Consider the following 21,556-nt stretch of genomic DNA (forward strand, 5'->3'; position numbering starts at 1 on the left):
CTTCCTAGTAAAAAATGCTAACTCTATAAGGATAATGTTTCAAATACCTTACATCTGTTTATTTTCCAAAATATTTTCAGTTTGCTGAACTACTGAAATCACCCAGACTACTAATATTAATGAGGTAAAATCTATTCAGATTTGCAAGATACATCTAAGAATTTCTATAGCACTACTTAGGACTTTTTTTTAAATATAAAAATTTCTAAATACACACAAATGTAAAGAGAATATTCTACGGACCACAGGTACCCAGCACCCAGTTTTAACAACAGTTAATACACGGCCAGTTTTATCTGTACCTCCACTAGCCCCCACAGATTATTTACCTAGGTACTTTAAATTTTAAAAGCTATTTGGCATAGTCATGTTCAAATTAATCTAACAAAACCATTTTTCCTCTAGTAATCTAGTATTAAACAACATGCAACGAACTCTATCAACAGTAAAAACACGTCACCTGAATGAAAATTTAATAAATCTACTGCTTATTATAAGACATCAATTTAGGTGTCTGTTAACTATCAATTTCTAAATTTTATACATTTTATGTCCAAAGAAAACTAAAAACAACAGCACATGTTAGAATGAGTTTTGTACCTTCTTGTCAGTACTCATTTTCCTTTGTTATGATTATTTTTAAAAGTTACCTTTAAAGAATTCTCCAGGATAGTCTGGAGGTGGTGATACCATAGGAGAATCTAGGTTTACAATGGATTTCATGACAATTTCTAAAGCATTTCTTCCATACTGCAATAAAAACCAAATAAATTTAACAAGTTTCAGCATTTGGATACTCTTCACCCACATGACCAAGTGAATGCTATAAAAACTATTATTGTACCAAAGAGTCAAAAATAGCAGGACTCAATTATTTTTATATATATTTTACACTGCCTAGTGCCTCATTCACACCTTTGTACACAGCAGGCATTCCACAAATAAACAACTTTCTTTACTTCTGGGAACTCACACTTCATTCATCCACAAGTATTTATTATAATCTTATTTTCCAATAGGAATGAGAAGATGATTATATTGCACAGTTGATCACCAAAGATTTAACTGCCACGTGTCTTATAGGACTAGCCATGACTTTATAGCAAAACCATAAGAGGAGACAGCTTTAAGTTTTAAACAGCAACCACTTTCCCTTTCTGTTCCTTACAGACACCATACACTGCAATCATTTTTCACAGATAGTGAAAGCTGAAATGTACCTTATTATCAAAGTTGAACCTACTCAGATCTCTGGATTCTGTTGCTCTTCTGTCTCCATGTGTAAGCGCACCCTATCCAAACATAAAATCTCCAATCAAGGCACAGAAGACAGGTTAACATATATCATCTTTTACACACATCTATATAACTCAAAAACTTACCAAACTCTCAAGTCTTTTAGCAACAATAGATGCAAATCTTTGTTCTCCTGCCAATTCAGAAATCAGAAAGACGTATTCCGGAGCAGTAACTTGGTTTGATCTATGAGTTCGTCCTGTAATGACAAAAAAAAAAAAAAAAAAAAATTCGCTGATTGTGCTCTCTAGATACTAATATTCTGAGACCTATTCCCAGCACTTAACAGTAAGCTGGTATCCAGAAATCTTTAAATCAGAAGAAAAATTAAAGAATGTAACAATTACCCTAACTCCCCAAAAGGCACAAAATCAAAAACGCCAACTTGAACAACATCTGTATTCAGAACCTTACTCCCACTTATGGGGGAGCAGAAACTCCATAAAATTATTAAATGATAAACACATTACTGGTGCTACCCCAGTTTAGTTGACCACAATGTTGCTGATGCACAGCTGCTCTGGATTCTCCCAAAATTGTTGTTGTTGTTGTTTTAAATCACCAGGTCACAGGGACATGAAGATGGAAGGGAAGGGAGGAGCAATGTGCCCTCAATGAAGCTACTGGGGGTTGAAAAAGACATCAAGTGGCAGCTGCTCTGACATGGATAACACCCTTGGAGATCTACAATGAAGATACTCCTGAGGAGCCCCATTCTTGAATATAATGCCAGAAAGCCCTACCATAGGTCTTTTACAGCTTTTAAAACAGCCAAGAAATAAATTCATGATGCCCTCTATATTTTAAGGTATATGCAATACACAAACATCTCCAAAACCTACATATGTGTCAAGTTTAGTATATCTAGCATTAAAATATTTCCCCAGTAATTCCTGGCTATGAAGTGAAACTCAGTGTAGGAACTTACCAAACTGCTGAATTGCTCTATCAGCACTCCATGGTAATTCCAGGGTCATATGAACTCTTCGCCTTTGATTTTTAGCTCTCCTATCTGCTTGTAATGAAATACCTGAGCTGGCAGCTTCTGAGATGATAGCAATATTCTGTATCAAATGTAAGGAAAAAAGAACAAAAGATCACTTCTGCACAAAGAGAGGTGGGGAAACATCCACCAATACGTATTCTCCTTTACTTCCTAACTCTCAGTTTTAGCTGTACATGGTTACAAGGACACCCAGAATCAAGATTACATTTCCCAGTCTCCCTTACAGCTAAGTGTGGGCACACTCCAGCCAGTAGGTCACCTGAACAACGTCCAGGAAATGTCCCTAATCAAAGATATGCCCTTCCCCTCCTCTTTTTTTCTCTCTGCTGGCTGAAATGTAGAGGTGTGATGACTGAACCTGAAATATGGAGGTAACTAGGAAATGGAAGGCTGCATATTAAAGGAACAAGACAGAAGAGACCTGGACTTCAAGGGGTCATACCAGTCCTGGTCCACCTACTCAAACTTGTACATGAGAGAAATGAACTTCCACTTTAAGCGAATATGATTTTGGATTTTCTGTCACTTAACAGCCAAATCTGATCCCAACTAATACAATTTCTAACGCACATGGGCCTAAATTACTAACGAAACAAGTACTTAAAATAACTGATAATACCTCTACCTATAATCTTTAAAATATGTAACATGAGCTTTTAAATACATTTAAAAGACAACTTTGATAATGGTAATAGCTACTGTCTATTTTCTAGTTGCAGAGGCAAAAAAATTTTGAAATACAAAGCAAAATGTGGATGAAGAGATAAGATTTTATTCTACCCCCTTTAGATTAAGGAAGGAGGTTGAAGTGGTGCTCCTACCTATTTTTTAGCAAAACGCTTATAGCAATTCCGACTAGATGGAGGAAGAACTGATCTGAGAATCTGAAAATTGATGAAATTTACTTAACAATAAGAGCATACAGAAAGGGCCTCTGAAGGTGACCATGACCTCTGCAGTGGTCAGTTACGCAAGTGTAATCTACAACCATTCAGAGTAAATCGTCTCAATAGGACATGGCAGAGCAAGACAATAAACAGCAAGATCAAAGGATCCCAGTAATCGGGGCATGTGCTTAAATATATTTCTAGACTCAAGATTACACTGACACTAGGGTGTAGCATTAGGTGTAGTGCCACTAAGATGACCTGAGAGAACACAATATTCTGATTAAAGACTTCAAAGGCCTCCAAAGCTATCAAGAGCTACATCTAATTCTATGCACAAAACACCACATTCGATTTATAAGAAAATAATGAAAACGTGTAAAATGTTCAGTGATTATGTGTACTTACTTAAAAAAATAGAGTAAGAACATTCAAAAGACATGATTTATATTAAAAGAAAAAACCTAAAGATTAATCCAAATGTATGGGCATTATTCTTTTCGCCAAAAAGCATCCCAGAAAAACATACCTTATCTCCATCCATAAATCTTTGTTTTTCCGTGATATTTAGTATTTCCACAGGGACATCAAGTTCAGATCTTGACTCATAAGATATACTTCCATCATCATTGCTTACAACCCTCCCCTTGCGGCCAGTCATCTGCGAAGCCAAACAGCGTCACTTACAATTAATGTAGCTGACTATGGTGCATGAAGCTCAGGGCTCCCAACATAGAAACTCGGTGGGAGGTGAAAGGGATAATGAAACCAGCATGTACTGTGCAACCTGTCCTGCATCAGGCACTGGGGGAGAGAGAACATTGCAACACAGTGCCTGGTTCTGAAAAGTTCAAATTCCAGGGGAGAAAACAGACATGCGGCAATGATAACAAAGACTGCATGACAGGTGCAATAACAGAGATCCGTGTCTTGGGGCAGATACTCAAGATAATAGGGGCAGGAATTTACTTGCTCTAGGATGACAACTAGAGTAGAGCAAGGGTTCTAAGATCTAATAGAGGATATTAGATAATTATATGATGATACCAAATATATCACTTATTCTAAAGGGTTTGAAAGTGGCAAAAAATTACCTAGAAGAGACACAGCCCTGATCAAGTCATATTTACCTCAGCAACATTCTCAGGGCCACCAAGTTCATCAATAAGTTCATCCAGGGTATTAGGAGGGAGGTCTTCAGCTAATTTTTCTAGTTTATCAAGTAGGTCTTTCTTCATCTGCTGGGCCCTTTCCACGGCATCCTGACTTGTTATAAGGCTATTGCTGCTGTTGGTGTTACTGTTAGCTAGATGAAGTACATTTGTTAAAAATCAGTACAAAGTTTAAATATTTGTTTTGTTTAAAAGTACATTTCACAGACAAAGCAAGCTTCCACATGGATACCTGGTGCACTGTTAGGAGCAGGTGAAATTACTGGTGTAGAAGAAAAACTAGGTCGTTTTGATCCAAGACCTGATGCTAATAAGGCACTTTGAATAGAATCTGGATCTATACTTCTCTTTTTTTTTTTATCTTTGTTTTTCTTGTGGTCCTTTCTGATTAACCAGGGATCTGAAAATTAAGGAAAGACACGTATCAAATCATTTGTTAACACAAGTACAGAATTTCCAAAGGAAACAACCATTGAGTTTTTTTGTATTGTTGAGCGACAACTTGTAAACCACCACCAACTTCAGAGGTCCAGTACACCCATACACCATGAGGTAAATTCCATGGTTTGAGGTTATACTTAAGTGCACAAAATTGAGGTCGTGATCTCACATAAATATGCTGAACCTCCAGAAGACAGACAAGCTTGGAGCTGCCACCAAGCAAAGATTAGAATCTGTGTGATGATTTCTATAGGAAAAAAAAGGTTTTAGTACAATACCCCATTTCAAATACACAGAAATAGGGACGTCCCTAGTGGTCCAGCGATTAAGAATCTGCCTTCCAATTACAGAGGATGCAGGTTTGATCCCTGGTCAGGGAACTAAGATCCCACATACCACAGGGCAACTAAGCTTGTGTGCCGCAACTAGAGCCCATGTGCTCTGCAGCCTGCGTGCCACAACTAGAGAGAAGCCCGCACGCCGCGACAAAAGATCCCGCCTGTCGCAACTAAGACCCAACGCAGCCAAAAATAAACAAATACACAGAAATAACTATCCTTTAGCTTACATTTAATAGATTCATGAACTCACCATCTTCATCATCCTCACTAGACTCATCTCTAAATGGGTTGAAATCATCGTCATCTCCAGAACTCATGTTTTTAGAGCTCTCGTAGTCACTTTCTTCATTATCGGAGGCATCAGATTCACTTCCACTATCATCAGAACTGCTACCAGTAAGGCCACCTATTTTTCTTGCTTTTTTGGATTCTCGAGTTATTTCTTCACCTATCCTCAAACCCCAAACAAGAGAGTCAGCCCAAACACACTGTTCTAAAGATCCAGGAAGCTACATTTAGTTCATGAGCTAATACACTTAGTTAACTCAAATGAGAAATGAAGAAAAACAGCATTTGTGTAAGTATATAAGAACAATTAAAAATTCATAAACAAGAGCTAGCCTTTTGGATTCCTGTAAGAAATCAGGTTATATTCAATTATTCTTAAGAAGAAATCAGGTACATAAGTACAAATGCAAGACAGCCTTCAAGTGCACAAGTTTCAAAATAAACATCTCAAGACAACAGAGATGAAACAGAATCTCTGGCATTGTCACAATTTGTGTATCAGGTTGAGAGAAGAGGCCTAATAATTACAGATTTATAAAATATGCAGATACTTTATGGAATACTAAAAAAACTAATCTATAAAACTACATTTTTAAAAGTCAAACAAGGTGCTGATCTGAATTATCTTACTGAATATTCATAAAAGATATCTGGAATAAACCAACCAAAACTAAGCAGAACATTAAAATGTTCACATATTAATGATGGTGAGAACATAATTCAAAAAAGGGAAACATGACCATCTATCCATCTGACTACTCTGTTACTGACTCTAGGACTCAGCTTTACTTTTTGTGCCACTAAAATTAAAAAATACTGTCAATTATATTATAATAGCCAACCTACTTTCAGGCATATTAAAAACGTAAGGGAAAAAAGAGCATTTCTTAGAACCGATGAAAGGTAAGGTTAAAGTGTCAGGCACTGTGTTTAGAACACACCGTATGATAGTCTTCACAATATGAGTTATTATCACCATTTTAGAGAAAGAGAGCCTGAGAAGTTACCTTCTGAAAGTCAAAGAGCTTACTTAGTAACCACCTAAACACAAACCCAAGTTTGTATTATAAGATGTCTAACAAACAAAGATGAGTGTATTCCTAATAATTAAACAATAAACTAACAAAAGTCTCTTTAAAGAAGACTATATAAACACACACTCACACACACACACACACACACACACACACACACACACACTCACACACACAGCATTGACAATAGAAAGGCCCGGATTTTGGTTCCCCATTTATCACCCAGTAGTTGTGCCAACCTGGGAATATCGCTTAACCATTTAGTCTTTCTGTGCCTTAGCTTCCTCTGTCTATAAAACTGAAAAAATATAACCTACTTTCATACGGATCCCTTGCAAGTTGAATGAGATCATGTGTGCGCAGTGCTCAATACAGTGCCTACTCAGCACCAGTCAAATCGTTAAAGCCCCAATTTAAAATGGGATTACTTGTGCATTCAAAAACTACATGAGCCAAGGGAATTCCCTGGTGGTCCAGTGGTTAGGACTCCGTGCTTTCATGGCCATGGCCCAAGGTTCAATCCCTGGTCAGGGAACTAAGATTCTGCAAGCCATGTGGTGCGGCCATAAAAAGAAAGGAAGGAAGGGAGGAAGGGAGGGAGGCAGGGAGGGAGGGAGGGAGGAAGGGAGGGAGGGAGGGAGGGAGGGAGGAAGGGAGGGAGGGAGGGAGGAAGAAAGAAAGACACTTCCTTAAAAAAAAAAAAAAAACTACATGAGCCAATTCAAGGAAGGCAGTACATTCCCAAAATACAGCTTGCATCAAGATGCTCAAATTTATACTACTTCCAGCACCATTTAGAGAAAAGTACCCACCTTTCCGCTTCTTTATTTTATTTTCCTTACAAGGACTATCTCTTGGTGAGCTGTTGTTACTTGGAGCTGTCAAATCGATTCCTAGCAAACTATAAAGTTTTTTCCTGTCTGGAGCAGGGAAGTGTTTTTCAATGAGTGACTGCAACACTCCTCTGTTCGAAGAGAGAAAAAGTGACAGTTAGTGGCTCAGTATGCAAAATAGTTTATTATACATAAAATCTTACTGAATGTATTTGTTTAAAATAAGTATATTTTATTAGCAGCATTTCCAAATTGGATATCAAAAGTAGGTTAGCTCCACATAACTGTAAAGCTGTTAGGAACTCAGCACCAATGGTTCCTGATTCTTTTTCAGAACTGCTGCACAGAGGAAGACTCCGTGAAGAAAAATTGCACAACAGTGACTCGAGTCAACAAGTGATTCAAAAGAGTTGGATTCTGAATGTAAAGGACTTTAACAATCCTTTAACCAATTTATTTCACATATATTTTCCATTTTCAGGTACATGCAAGAGTTACAAATAATAAAATCTATGTCTTACTAAAAAATACATTTGGGGCTTCCCTGGTGGCACAGTGGTTGGGAATCCGCCTGCCAATGCAGGGGACACAGGTTCGAGCCCTGGTCCGGGAGGATCCCACATGCTGCGGAGCAATGGAGCCCATGCACCACAACTGCTGAGCCTGCGCTCTAGAGCCCTCAAGCCAGCCACAACTACTGAGCCCACGTGCCACAACTACTGAAGCCCACGTGCCTGGAGCCCGTGCTCTGCAGCGGGAGAGGCTGCCGCAATGTGAGGCCCGTGCGCTGCAGCGAGGAGTGGCCCCCGTGCAGCAATGAAGACACACACAGCCAAGAAAAAATTTTAAAAATAAATAAAAATGAAATAAAATAAATTTTTAAAAAATAAAAAATGAAAAGTACATTTTATTCAATCTTACAAAATACTGATAATCCAGCTCAAATGAATTTTAATATTCTAGGCCAAGACTGTCCAACTGAAATACAGTGCAACCCAAGCATAATTTTTACACTTTCTAGTAGCTACATTAAAAAGTAGAAGAAAACTTGTGAAACTAACTTTAATATTTTATTTAACTTAACATATCGCTTTAAAATGTAATCAATGAAATGTTTTACATTATATTTCTTTAAGTCTTTGAAACCTGGTGTCTATTTCATACTTAAGGGTCATCTCAATTTGGACTAGCCACTTCAACTCTTAATAGCTCCCTGTAACTAGTGCCTATCATTTCAGAGGCAATACTAGGCAGGCAAGCACAGGAAAGATACAGATTAGCAGGTGCATGTTTTGCTTTTAAAAGTAGTTTTAAGTTATATCTATCTTAAAATGAGCCACTTGAATGTGTCCCCTAAGGCAAAAGATAGCATGGCAGCAAAAGTTATTTTGTTAATTTTGCTACCAGAGTTAGAACTGTCTGTTAGGCAAACAAACTGAAAAACAGTGTCTAAAAACATTTTTAAAATCTCTTTTGACTATCTCAGGATTATTTGCAATGTTTATATTAGAGCATACTAAACTAGGGCAAACTAAACTATACTGCTCCTTTGGATAATGGTAGTTTCCAATACACAAAGCCAAAACAAAACTGAGTATCTTAAACCAAGCTGTCAGATTTCCAAGATGTACAAAACAAACAAAAATCAAGCCCTTCAGTTAGTCCAAATACTGGACATAATATTGTCAAAATACTTAACATTTCGGCATTTCTATGTTTTTGTTTTCCAATAGACATGTTGTTATGCATACACAGGACCATAAAAACTAAAATCAGAAAAACTTTAAATCGCAAAAATTTTGCCTCCAGGAAATGCCAACATTTAAACTAATCTAAGTAAAAACTCAAAACCATAAACATTACTTGGCAGTTGAAACGAAATCATTCAATTCTCCTCCACCCTCTTCCAAGGCTTCTAATGTTCTAGCTTCTCCCGTAGACTGCAGACCAATTACAACACACTGGAGGCAAAAAAGAATATTATTAATTATAAATAAAAATATCTACGTGGTTTCTTAAGACTTATTTTAAATATTTAGTTTAAAAAAAGATTTCAAACAAGAATTACCCATTACTGTATGTGTGTACCAATTTATTTATTCTACATATATTTGAGACATGCTACATGTAATACACTTATCTAGGAAACAGTATTACAACAGTGGACACTACTGAAGCCCCTGCCCCAGTTCTTTGTGCTTTAACTAAATATGTATTTACCAAAAAGGAAAACACCTTAATGTAATATATATATCCATGTGTTATCAGTTGTTACATCTATGGTTAGCCAAATTATAGTGATGTTTGTTTATACTTTTCTGAGCTATCCAAATTCTTTATAAACACGTATTGCTTTTATTATCTTAAAAATGCATTTTTTAAAGTCTTACTATGTTAATATTTTTTACAAGTACCCTTTAGAAAAAAAGGCTTTTTTAAGTAGAAAGGCTCAACACCCAAAAGACTAAAACACATAACCAAAGATGAACCTTACTTTTCCATTCTTGATTTCTTCTCGAGCTAGTTGAACAACCCTCTTAACTTTGGATGCTATGCACAAGTATTTGAAAAATCTCTGGTGAGCAGACCAGAACTGACCCCACATGGATTTTTTCATTCGTTGCTCAGCATCAATCAGATCTGCAGCTTGCTGAAACCGCTCTCTGGCGATGACCCACTGAAGGTGCACAATCAACATTTTAGATATTTCAATCTTTTGAGTGTGATTTTAAAATGACTAATTCAATCAAAATAAAGTGCAAGACACCATTTAACATGAACTCAACGAAGCATTTTCAGTAACTTGGGAATCTCTAAACAAATGTTTTTTAGGACGCTCACATAGAGCTGTCCCAAAATTCTTATTAACTAATGCAGTCATTTTAGGAAACAGTTACATTGTGATTTTAAAAACTATACAACCAAAATAAATGGCTATTTTTTATAAATTACTTTAACAAAGAGAAAATTGGGAAAATAAGGAACCAGTGATTTATCTGTTGTTTTATAGCAGAAATATACTCCTGTGAGCTGACAGGAGTATACTGGACAAAATATACTCCTGACTGGACAAAATTGGCTAACAGATACATTATCAGGTACATTAAAAGTACTAAGAGTTAATAAAAACATGCTCACCAGTTTGACTGCTTTGTTATACATTTTAACATAGCTCTGAGAAAGAAGAACTTCCTCAATTTTGAAGGTCACTCCAGTAAAGCTCAGCTGTCGAGCAATGTACATTCCTCTAAGCTTCATATCCATAGCAACTATTTCCATGGCACCAACACCTCTGAATAAAATTAAAACACACAGTAACTATCATTAAATATAGTAGAGCTTTAACATACATGGAAGAGATTTTAGCAATAACACCTCTTTTAGATTGCTACTGAGAACAAATAGTGTATACTGTAAATTGCATTACCTCCGTTCTACTGCCTGAATAAAATCACTGAATTCTCTAAATGGAGTTCCCTCACCCCATATTCCAAGACGGTTCATATAGGCCATGTTTCGTGGTTCAGAAGCACCTGAAAAACCCCCAAACAAAACATATTATAGCTGAAAAAATAACATATGTATCTCTCTCTTTTAAATATGTAACTACTCACCAGTGGCACTAGCATAAACAACTCTGGCTTTTGGCAATTTGTTCTGAAGTTCTAAAACTGCTAAGCCTGTCTTGGTTGGCTTTGAAGAACCAACAGGACATAAGTTTTTTGCTTTATGACATTCATCAAACACTATCTGTAAGGAGTAAATTAAGGAACATGTCACATTAGTAGCAAGTGTCTCCAATCTTTCAGGAAGAGTTAACTTTTATTTCACTTAGGACTTGGGAAACATCCAAGATTTCTGGGATGGTAGCTGGAGTAAAAAAAAAAATCAAGATTATTAGGGGGAGGGATGCTGTTGATAACAAGCCCCTGAGCATTAACTTTTTTTTTTTTTTTTAACTAATATTCACATACCTATACCTATTAACTGGTTTTGTCAAACCTTAACATTTTGCCATATTTGCTTCAGATGGTTTTCTTTTTCTGTAAGATCACAAATATCAATGAAGCCCTCTATGTGCCTCTCCTTGATCTCCATAGCCCCCTTCCCCCAGCCACAGAGGCATTCACTGAATTTGGCATTAACCTTAACTGGATATTTAATTTTTTTTTGGCATCTAGAAAATTTACTACTGCAGAAAATGAAGACTGCTTGAATCGAATGGGGGGTGGGTGGTGGAGGGCCTGTGGTTTTTCTTTTTGATAACTACTGTAACACTGTCCTTCAGGCGGCTAAGGGAGTTTCATATTTTGTTTGGACATCATTAGGCACCGAAGCTCTTGCAGGACAACTTTGAAGCTATATGAATTCTGCCATTTTGCTAGCATTGATATGGCTCTTGGGTCCACCACTCCATTAGAACTATTAACTCCATTCATATTAATTTTTCTTACAAATCTTACAAAGGGGGTTGCTTCTGGGTATTTAGGTCCACATTCTATCTTAAGGCTGTATATTCAGTTTTCATAAACTGTCCGAGCCCGTGGTGGCTGCCACCTTGCGGCGCTGTCACTCCTGAACTGGATATTTAATTCTTAATTAGAATGAACGAAAGGATCCACTACGGCTAAAAATGTCCACCACACAGATAATTTGAGCAAATTTTGTTAAATAGAAGCACAACTGATAACCAACTTAATCAGTACTTCAAAAACTGGTGATCCTCATGCAGGATAGTAAAAGGTATGCTATGAGCAAATAAGTTTGGAAATCACTAAGTTAAGAAGGGAATATAGTATTCAGCATGTCCCATACCTATTAACATTTTCCTAAAGCAGGAACTTAAATACTGGCCTCGTATATGACAGCTACAAAACAGAATCAACTTTCTGACTCCCTTGGACTCTATGTAATCATTAAAGCTCTCGTCCCAGCAGTCTTTTTATTTAACCTCAGAATTCCTGTGTGTTATATTTTGTGTCATTAAAAATTATAAAACTTGTTGCAAAGGATACCACTCCATCGAAGTCATCACCGCACCAATGTAGGAGTTGTTTTAACCTCGTTTTGTATTTACCACCAGACTGACTTTCACCAATGAGGGAAGAATACGTAGCAAAAATCACACCCTTCTTCACACTCCCATTATGTTTGGAAGAAATTTTTCCGTATTTAAACTAAAAAAGAAAAGAGAAGAACTTAATAAATACACTTTTGTCTCTAAAATATTTATCCCACCCAGATTTCTACAGCAGGAAACTGGTGGTACCATGATGGGCTTCAGGAAAGTCAAAGGACCTCTTAAGATCATACACAAAATTTCTCATACACATGTGTACACATACATACACACACACATGAACCCTCTCGTGTGTGTTTGTGTGTGTGTGTGTATAACTATAACGTACAAGGATCCAGTTTTCATCAAAGTCTCAAAAAAGTCTATCATCAATAAAAGATTACAGGGCTTCCCTGGTGGCACAGTGGTTGAGAGTCTGCCTGCCGATGCAGGGGACACGGGTTCATGCCCCAGTCCAGGAAGATCCCACATGCCGCAGAGCGGCTGGGCCCATGAGCCATGGCCGCTGAGCCTGCGCGTCCGGAGCCTGTGCTCCGCAACGGGAGAGTCCACAACAGTGAGAGGCCCGTGTACCGCAAAAAAAAAAAAAAAAAAAAAAAAAAAAGATTACAAATCAAACTCCCCAAGAAAAGGTCACAATATTCATTCTACAAATATTTATTGTGCATTTACTACATGCAAAGCACTGTAATTAAGATCTGAGGGCTATATAAGAATTATGATTAATAGTTACTGTGGTCTTCCTCAATTATGCTGATTTAGAAATCAAAAATATTTCTAGATGCCCCTTACATGTTTTAGTTTTGAACTGCTAGTAGTCATTCAAGACACAGTACTTAACCCAACAAACCACTCAGTAACCCTCACCCAAAAAAAGCCACTGATGGGCAGGGCAACAACACCGAAGCAACTCAGGACTCAACACTGAAGCAACTTAGGACTCGCATGGAAAGTAGATTTACATTTACTTATTTTCAAAGGGCTAGCAAGGAAGCACCTGCAGGAACTAGGTCTGTCTATTCTACCCATGTGACTCCAGGAATTGCTGCATAGTAGGAGGTCAATAAAGATTTGCTAAATGAACATTGGACTGTGCTTTCTAGATAATGAAACACATTTTCTTCCATTTGACAGAACTGTTTTAACATGAACACAGGTACGGGTATACAAGTCCACTGAATGTACAAATATCTAAAACAGTGTCCAAATCACAATTCTCTCTATATGATGTGATGGGCACACTACCTGTCCATATAGCTTTATCACACTGCACCCTTATACTCATAAGTATATGAGTTTCACTCATATACAGTAACTTCAGAAACAGACAAAAACAAACAAATGAAAAACCCTGAAGAGTAAGAGAATAAACTCCATAAAAACAGACAATGCTTATTTTGTTTGCCGCTACATAACCCTACCTAGCATATTATTTAACACTTAGTAATCCGAAAACCAACAATAGTGGCTAGCACTCACTATGCTTTCTGTGAAATAACTCATTTAATCCTCTTAACAACCCTACGAAGTAGAAACTATTATTATTCCCATCTCACAGATAAGTCAATATTTATTGAATGACCAACTGAATAGAAAAGTTTCATACCTTATTTAATGAATGGACCAAAATGTTTTTTGCTCCAATATCCCTCAGATCTCTTTCGGCATCATACTTTAAATCATTTGAAACACTGAACCTGCCACAAAAAAAAGGGAAAAGAAAAACACACAAATTCAATACAAATCCCATCATTCTAGCAATATTCAGGAATAAATAAACCCAGGCCTTGACACTTCAAAAAAATATACCTACTCACGAAGACCCATCCCCATATGCTGGATTATTCACAAACAAAAGCTTCCACAGCCAGTCTTTAGCACTTACCACAAAGCCCTTTTTCTACTCAACAAATAATTTTCATAGATGATTCCTGCTATTGTCCTTCCTTTTCCTACACCAGCACCATCACCTATTAAGAATCCAGCACGATCTCCATTTGGTAGGAATGTTTCATGTTGCTGAAAAAGAAAACGCTGGTAATTATCTATTCCTTTAGATATTTTGGCAATCAGTCTTTCATACCTTGTTTTAGTCATATATTAACATTCTCTGTTTTTATAGAAATGGCATGTAGTTGGCTTAGTGTGCATACTTTTACGTAACTATACAGGCATACCTCATTTTATTGTGCTTCACTGTTACTGCACTTCAGGGGCTACTGCATTTTTTACATATTGAAGGTTTGTGGCAACCCTGCATCAAGCAATTTTATTGGTGCCATTTTTCCAACAGCAGTTGCTCTTCCGTGTCTCTGAGTCACTTTTTGGTAATTCTCATACTATTTCAAACTTTTTCATTATTATTATATTTGTTATTGTGATCAGTGATCTTCGATGTTACTATTTTAATTGTTTTGGGCTGCCATGAACCCCGCCCATATAAGATGGTGAACTTAATTAATAAATGTTGTGTGTATTGTGACTGCTCCACTGACTGGCCATTTCCCCCATCTCTCTCTCTCCTTCAGCCTCCCCAGTCCCTGAGACACAACAGTATTGAAATTAGACCAATTAATAACTCTACAATGGCTTCTTTAAGCATTCAAGTGAAAGGAAGAGCTGCATGTCTCTCACTTTAAATCAACAGCTAGAAATGATTACAACATAAGGAAGACATGTTGAAAGCCTAGACAGGCTGAATACCAGGCCTCTTGCTCCAGATAGCCAAATTGTGAATGAAAAAAAAAGTTCTTAAAGGAAATTGAAAGTGCTACTTCAGTGAACAAACAATAAGAAAGCGAAACAGCCTTATTGCTGACATGAAGAAACTTTTAGTGGTCTCGAAAGAAGATCAAACAAGCCATAATATTCCCTTAAGCCAAAGCCTAATCCAGAGCAAGGCCCTAACTCTTTAATTCTACGAAGGCTGAGAGAGGTGAGGAAGCTGCAGAAGAATTCTGAAGCTCACAGAGGTTGGTTCATGAGGTTTAAGGAGTCATCTCCGTAACATAATTGCAAGGTGAAACAGCAAGTGCTGATGCAGAAGCTTCACCAAGTTATCCAGAAGATCTAGCTAAGATAATCGATAAATGTGGCTACATTAAACAACAGATTTTCAATGTAGATGAAACAGCCTTCTTTTGGAAGAAGATGCTATCTAGGACTTTCATAACTAGAGAAGAAGTCAATGTCTGGCTTCAAAGCTTCAGAGGACAGGCTGACTTATGAGGGGCTAATGCAGCTGGTGGCCTGAAGTTGAAGCCAATGCTCATTTCCCATTCCAAAAATCCTAGGGCCTTTAAGAATTATGCTCAGTCTACACTGCCTGTGCTCTACAAATGGAACAAGGCAGCACATCTGTTTACAACATGATTTACTGAATATTTGAAACCCACTGTTGACACCTACTGCTCAGAATGAAAGATTCCTTTCAAAGTAATACTGCTCATTGACAATGCACCCAAGAGCTCTAATGGACATGTACAATGAGATCAATGTCACTTTCATGCCTGCTTTGTAAAACAGCCTTTCTGCAGCCCATGGAGCTAAGAGTAATTTCGGCTTTCAAATCTTACTCTTTAAGAAACACATTTTGTAAGGCTGTAACTGCCATAGATAGTTGATTTCTCTGATGCATCTGGACAAGATCAACTGAAAACCTTCCAGAAAAGGAATCACCCTTCTAGATGCCACTAAGAACATTCATGATTCATGGGAAGAGGTCAAAATATCAACATTAACAGGAGTTAACCCTCATGGATGACTTGGAGCGGTTCAAGACTTCAGTGGAGGAAGCAGATTCTTGAGATGGAATCTCCTCCTAATGAAGATGCTGTGAAGATGGTTGAAATGACAACAAAGGATTTAGATTACATAAACTTAGTTGATAAAGCAGTGGCAGAGTTTGAGAGGACTGACTCCAATTCTGAAAGAAGTTCTGTGGGTGAAATGCCATCAAACAGCACTACATGCTACAGTGAAATCATTAGTGCAAGGAAGAATGAATCAATGCAGCAAACTTCACTGTTGTCTTATTTTAAGAAACTGCCACAGCCCCTCCAGCCTTCAGTAACCACCACTCTGATCGTTTAGCAGCCATCAACACCAAGGCGAGACCTCCCCCCATCTTGCTGAAGCCTCAGATGATGGTTAGCATTTTTTAGCATTAAAGTATTTTTAAATTAAGGTATGTACATTGTTTTTCTGGACATAATGCTATTGCACACTTAACAGACTACATAATAGTGTAAACACTAAGTTTTGCATGCACTGGGAAACCAAAAACTTCATGCAACTCATTTTATTGTGACATTTGCTTTACTGTGGTAGTCTGGAACCAAACCTGCCCTATCTCCGAGGTCTGTGTATTTTTTTCTTGCTACCCTCGTATGTAGCAGGTAATTAAAGTTAAAAAATTGGTGAGTATTCTTCCATAATTTTTCAAGGACTGTACAACCAAATACAAACTTTTTTATAAAACATAAATATGGGGGATGGTTGCCTATTTATTTTACAAAAATGGAGTATTTCAGAAATCCTTTCAAGACAATTGACATAATATAAAAGCTGGTAAAACACCCATATGGTAATACCAAAGGTTATTCAATCACTCCCCAAGGGTGTGAGCTTTCAAATCTTTTCTAGCTTTCAGCCACTGGGGGGAAAAAAAACTGCAACAAATAGCCTTATATATATATGTTCTTATCTAATAGTTCTATGAAACAGACTCGCATGGAATTGTTAGGTAAAAGGATATAGGTATTTTTAATTTTAATACATGTTCCCAGTGAATTCCAAAACGGTTATGACAATTTATCATTTGCACTAGAAACACATTCCCCGTATCCACACTACCCCTTTAATTTTCTAACACATAAAACTTCTATAAAAATCACATTCACAAGATTTTCATGCAAGGGAAACTTAACTTTGAATTAAAACAACTATACATTGTGAACTAAAATTAAAGATAAAAACTGTATGTAGCTATAAATTACACAGCTTACCTGGGCTGCATATGTAATTGCCTCAAGCTGTAATGCTGATAACCAGCCATTATCAATGGTTTCTTCAGAAATAGACGTTTTGTACCAAACATCAGGAGGAGTAACACTGGATAAAGAACTAGTTTCAACTACAGCATCTGGGTGACGCAGGCCAATTTTTACTAAATAAAAATTTAAAAATATTTCATTTTAATTATTCTAAGTAATAACACTTCCCAGTCTTATCATAAGATATTGCAATATTTCTCCTGACAGAGAAAATATAAGAAGTAACTATACACCCTGGGATCCTATATAAAGTCACTGACTGATGGTAAAGTACTGTTTAAATTTGACTAAAATTACCTATTTATCAACTACCTATGGTTTAAATAGAGACTTGCTGATTAAAAAGATCTAGAAAAATACCACCACAGTTCACACCAACAGGTTCTCCAGTAGTAACAGAACATAATCCTAGATTAACGACATCATTTTAAATAACCAGGAAAGTATGGGACCTTGGAATCCATACACAGTTCGTAAACAGAGATTTTTAGTTTAAGTGGTCTTATTGGTGACTTTTTATAGAAAGCCAGAGTATAGGAGAGAAAAATTCTAGCCATAGATTTTTTTCCATCTTATTACCCCCATAAAATGAAAAAGTAAAAAATTTTACACAAAAACTAAAAATTATTCATTTTCAACTTAATACAGTGGCCACTAAAAAAATGAATCATGGTCATTACGGGAAAAAAGGAAGCAATGGTGTTAATTTAAACCACTGAATTCGAATAGCAGATTTTATTTTTAAGATTCCCATGTTTTTATAATTTGCTTTAGATAAGCTGTATAAAGCTAAGATACGTGTTTACATTTCTGTAATTTACTATGATTTTATAATCACTGCTGATATGAGCAAAATTAACTTGAAAGGAAAAAGCCTTTTCACTCCTGGTTTTAAAAGACTTCATTCCAAAGCAAAGCTCTAAATTTCTGTAGGAAAATTTAAAAACTCACAGGATTTTCATGTAGCTATTTTAAAACATATTCTAGTTTAAAACATACTACAGGGTTTCCCTGGTGGCGCAGTGGTTGAGAGTCCACCTGCGGATGCAGGGGACACGGGTTCGTGCCCCGGTCTGGGAAGATCCCACATGCCACGGAGCGGCTGTGCCCGTGAGCCATGGCCGCTGAGCCTGCGCGTCCGGAGCCTGTGCTCCGCAACGGGAGAGGTCACAACAGTGAGAGGCCCGCGTACCGCAAAAAAAAAAAAAAAACACACTACAAAGCTCACACTTATCAAATTCTGAGGTACCCAACATGGATAGATCTTAATACATAATAATGTGTGTGGCAGTTTTTTAAGTTCAAAAGGAACCCAGAAGTCTTTCATTATTTTGACAAATCCCAAAGACATACGTTTTATTGGCATATACTCTGCATAGGTTTCCGCATGACCCATTTCTTCTTCATCTTCTTCCTCTGGTTCATCTTCCTCTTTCACAACAGGGACCTTCTGTAACAGAGAGAGCAAAATCAACTAAGTCCAGAAACTGGAGGCCCAGCCAACACACAGAAAAACTCTTCTGTAGGAATACCCACTATCTTCAATCTTGGAAACAGGACATACCACTTCTATATTCCCTAATATCTGGGTCAGAGTCTATGGTTTCCCTGCTCCTCCAAAGATAAGCACAGATAATCCATGACCTGCTCTCATCGCAAACACACAAATGGGTCACCACAGGGCTCCACCACCTTCTCAAACTACCTTCCCCTTCAGTATTACCTGCCAGCCTCCCTGATGCCCAGAAGTCTAACCTCCAGTCCTCAATCTTCATTGCAGTTCCAGGAATAGCAAGAACAAGGGGTCTGGAGAGAAAAGGTGGATGAGCCCCAGCAGCACATCCTACAATCTCATGGGCAGGAACTCTCTTTAAGTCTCACATCCCACCCTCTTCTCAGTTACCTTCATCTGTTTCTTTCCCTCAGATCCTAAAACCAAAACCGTAGAAAACTCTGGAGTTTAAAGGTTCTTCTAAAAGACAGCGAATTTACTTCAGACATCTGTGTCTCCACAGACACAACAACAATCATACAGAATCCTATATCACCTACTCTCCAAACGTCAGCACATCTGAGAATAAAATGAGGAGTTATTAGTAACTTACACCAGGAAAACAGCAGTAAACCCAGACTGCCCCAGGCAAAGTGAGTGAATGGTCAATATAGTCATGTTACCTTGTGTTTCTCTACAGAATCTTAAAGAGGTAGAGGCAGGGAGGAATAGGGGACTAAGAAGCGCCTGAAAAAGCTGCTTTTCACTATCAGTAAACCATAATGGGAAGCTCTTTATTAATGTGGGCTTGATCAAGGAAGAATGTAGGGAAGAAGCTGTGGGACCCAGTATACCAAGGAAGGGAGGAGAAGGACAAAGAGAAAACCTAGTCAGGACCTACAGGTAATGCCAAGGACACATGGCATTAAAATGTAACATCAGGGCTTCCCTAGTGACGCAGTGGTTAAGAATCCGCCTGCCAATGCAGGGGACACGGGTTCGGGCCCTGGTCCGAGAAGATCCCACATGCCGCGGAGCAACTAAGCCCGTGCACCACAACTACTGAGCCTGCGCTCTAGAGTCCGCGAGCCACAACTACTGAGCCCACGTGCCACAACTACTGAAGCCTGTGCGCCTAGAGCCCGTGCTCTGCAACAAGAGAAGCCACCGCAGTGAGAAGCCTGCGCACCGCAACAAAGAGTAGCCCCCACTCGCTGCAACTAGAGAAAGCCCGCGCGCAGCAACGAAGACCCAACGCAGCCAAAAATAAAATAAATAAAACAAGTTTATCTTAAAAACAAACAAATAAATAAATAAAATGTAAGGTCAGGCTCCTCTTTTATTTTATTTATATTTTACTTATTTATTTTTATTTAGTCTAGAGCAGCATATGATGGCACATAGATGCTCAATAAATGTGGGAAAGAAAAGGGAGATGTGAGATAAACATGCAGCCATCAACCCATGGAGTCCTTAGAAAAAAAATCCAAAGAAACCCTGAATGTTCTCAGAAAGTATGCCAAAATAAAACCCAGTTTCAGAAATAAGAGATGAAATGGGGCTGGCCAAAGAAACAGACCCAGACCCCACTTCTGCTGTTATCTGTGTAGCCTTGGGCAAATTACTTACATTCTGAGTCCTGCCCATCCCCCTTTGCACCTTTTCCTCATCTGTAAAATAGGAATGCGCACTGTGCTAAATGACCAGCCGCCTTTCTCCCTCTACCTTGTCTTTCCCTACCTTTAAAAAATATATACCGCAGGTATATAATTGGAGGATTAGGTGGTAACACAATACGGTCACAAAATCCAAGGACCAGACAAGTAATATGTCTAAGCCAGCTGGATGTAAAATGGCAACTGACACCAAGCTTAGGGTCAAGGAGATAAATGAAGGGGAGGGAGACTGTGGTACACGGGGAATGTGTGACCAACATACAAAGTAGATGTTCACTACTCAACTCTAAGCATGTTAACACGAGGTGAGGAATGTGGGCCCAGGATTATCAGGTACTCCTATTTTTCAAGAGAACCTGGAAATCAGCATTTTATGTGTTTGCAACACATTCAAAATTTTCAAAATAATGTGGATGCCAAACAAAACACCTGTCAATTGGTTTTTATCCACAGGCTACCAGTTTGCAATCTGTTAGATGTCTCTTAACTGCTAGGACAATATAGAACTTTTGGCATGTTATGGGCAACATGGGCTGGACTGGGAACTTGAGCACTAAATAATCTTAAAGAAAAAATGCATTCTTATTTTCCAAAAATCAACTTCCAAGTAAGCTGCTGGCACTCAACTGTTAAGTAAACTGATACTGCCAACACTTGTTCTCCTGGTCCCCATTCAAAACCTCAGGCACAGGTTGCTTTGCTGTCTCTCCAATTCTGTATTTCATTCCCAGTCTTACCAATCCTCTGGTATCATTATGTGCAGTCCCCTCTTACTTTCTTTTTACCTTTCCCCTCATCCTTTCCAATCACCTTTGCAATCTCTGACGTTTAGTTCCTTATCACTTCCCTTCTGGACTACTTAACCAACCTCCTAACCTGTCTCTTCTTCCCAACACATCCTGAGTCACTAACAGGTCCCTCTACTTCCAGGGGCCTCACTGGTGCTGCTCCAAGTC

The 21,556-nt window shown here is 37.9% G+C and overlaps 1 protein-coding gene and 1 pseudogene across 5 annotated transcripts in view; both read right to left on the minus strand.

Annotated features, from left to right (window-relative positions):
• The window catches only part of SBNO1 (strawberry notch homolog 1), a 58,355-nt gene that overhangs the window by 20,107 nt on the left and 16,692 nt on the right, over positions 1-21,556 (minus strand). For 4 of the 5 annotated variants that reach the window (XM_067701086.1, XM_067701085.1, XM_067701082.1 and 1 more), the window contains 19 exons: positions 18,786-18,882; positions 17,385-17,545; positions 14,264-14,397; positions 13,985-14,075; positions 12,314-12,475; positions 10,913-11,048; positions 10,726-10,831; positions 10,437-10,590; positions 9,793-9,975; positions 9,162-9,259; positions 7,278-7,429; positions 5,394-5,591; positions 4,594-4,761; positions 4,320-4,495; positions 3,719-3,850; positions 2,225-2,360; positions 1,383-1,495; positions 1,221-1,292; positions 651-750 (listed from right to left, as the gene is read on the minus strand). In XM_067701086.1, coding sequence (XP_067557187.1) covers positions 651-750; positions 1,221-1,292; positions 1,383-1,495; positions 2,225-2,360; positions 3,719-3,850; positions 4,320-4,495; positions 4,594-4,761; positions 5,394-5,591; positions 7,278-7,429; positions 9,162-9,259; positions 9,793-9,975; positions 10,437-10,590; positions 10,726-10,831; positions 10,913-11,048; positions 12,314-12,475; positions 13,985-14,075; positions 14,264-14,397; positions 17,385-17,545; positions 18,786-18,882 — 2,569 coding nt within the window. The remainder of the gene's footprint in view (positions 1-650; positions 751-1,220; positions 1,293-1,382; positions 1,496-2,224; positions 2,361-3,718; positions 3,851-4,319; positions 4,496-4,593; positions 4,762-5,393; positions 5,592-7,277; positions 7,430-9,161; positions 9,260-9,792; positions 9,976-10,436; positions 10,591-10,725; positions 10,832-10,912; positions 11,049-12,313; positions 12,476-13,984; positions 14,076-14,263; positions 14,398-17,384; positions 17,546-18,785; positions 18,883-21,556) is intronic. The other variant, XM_067701084.1, reaches the window with a different exon arrangement.
• On the minus strand, positions 11,064-12,123 carry LOC137204210 (ubiquitin-conjugating enzyme E2 variant 1 pseudogene; annotated as a pseudogene).

The sequence above is a fragment of the Pseudorca crassidens genome, chromosome 12, assembly GCF_039906515.1.
Source record: "Pseudorca crassidens isolate mPseCra1 chromosome 12, mPseCra1.hap1, whole genome shotgun sequence".
NCBI lineage: Eukaryota > Metazoa > Chordata > Mammalia > Artiodactyla > Delphinidae > Pseudorca > Pseudorca crassidens.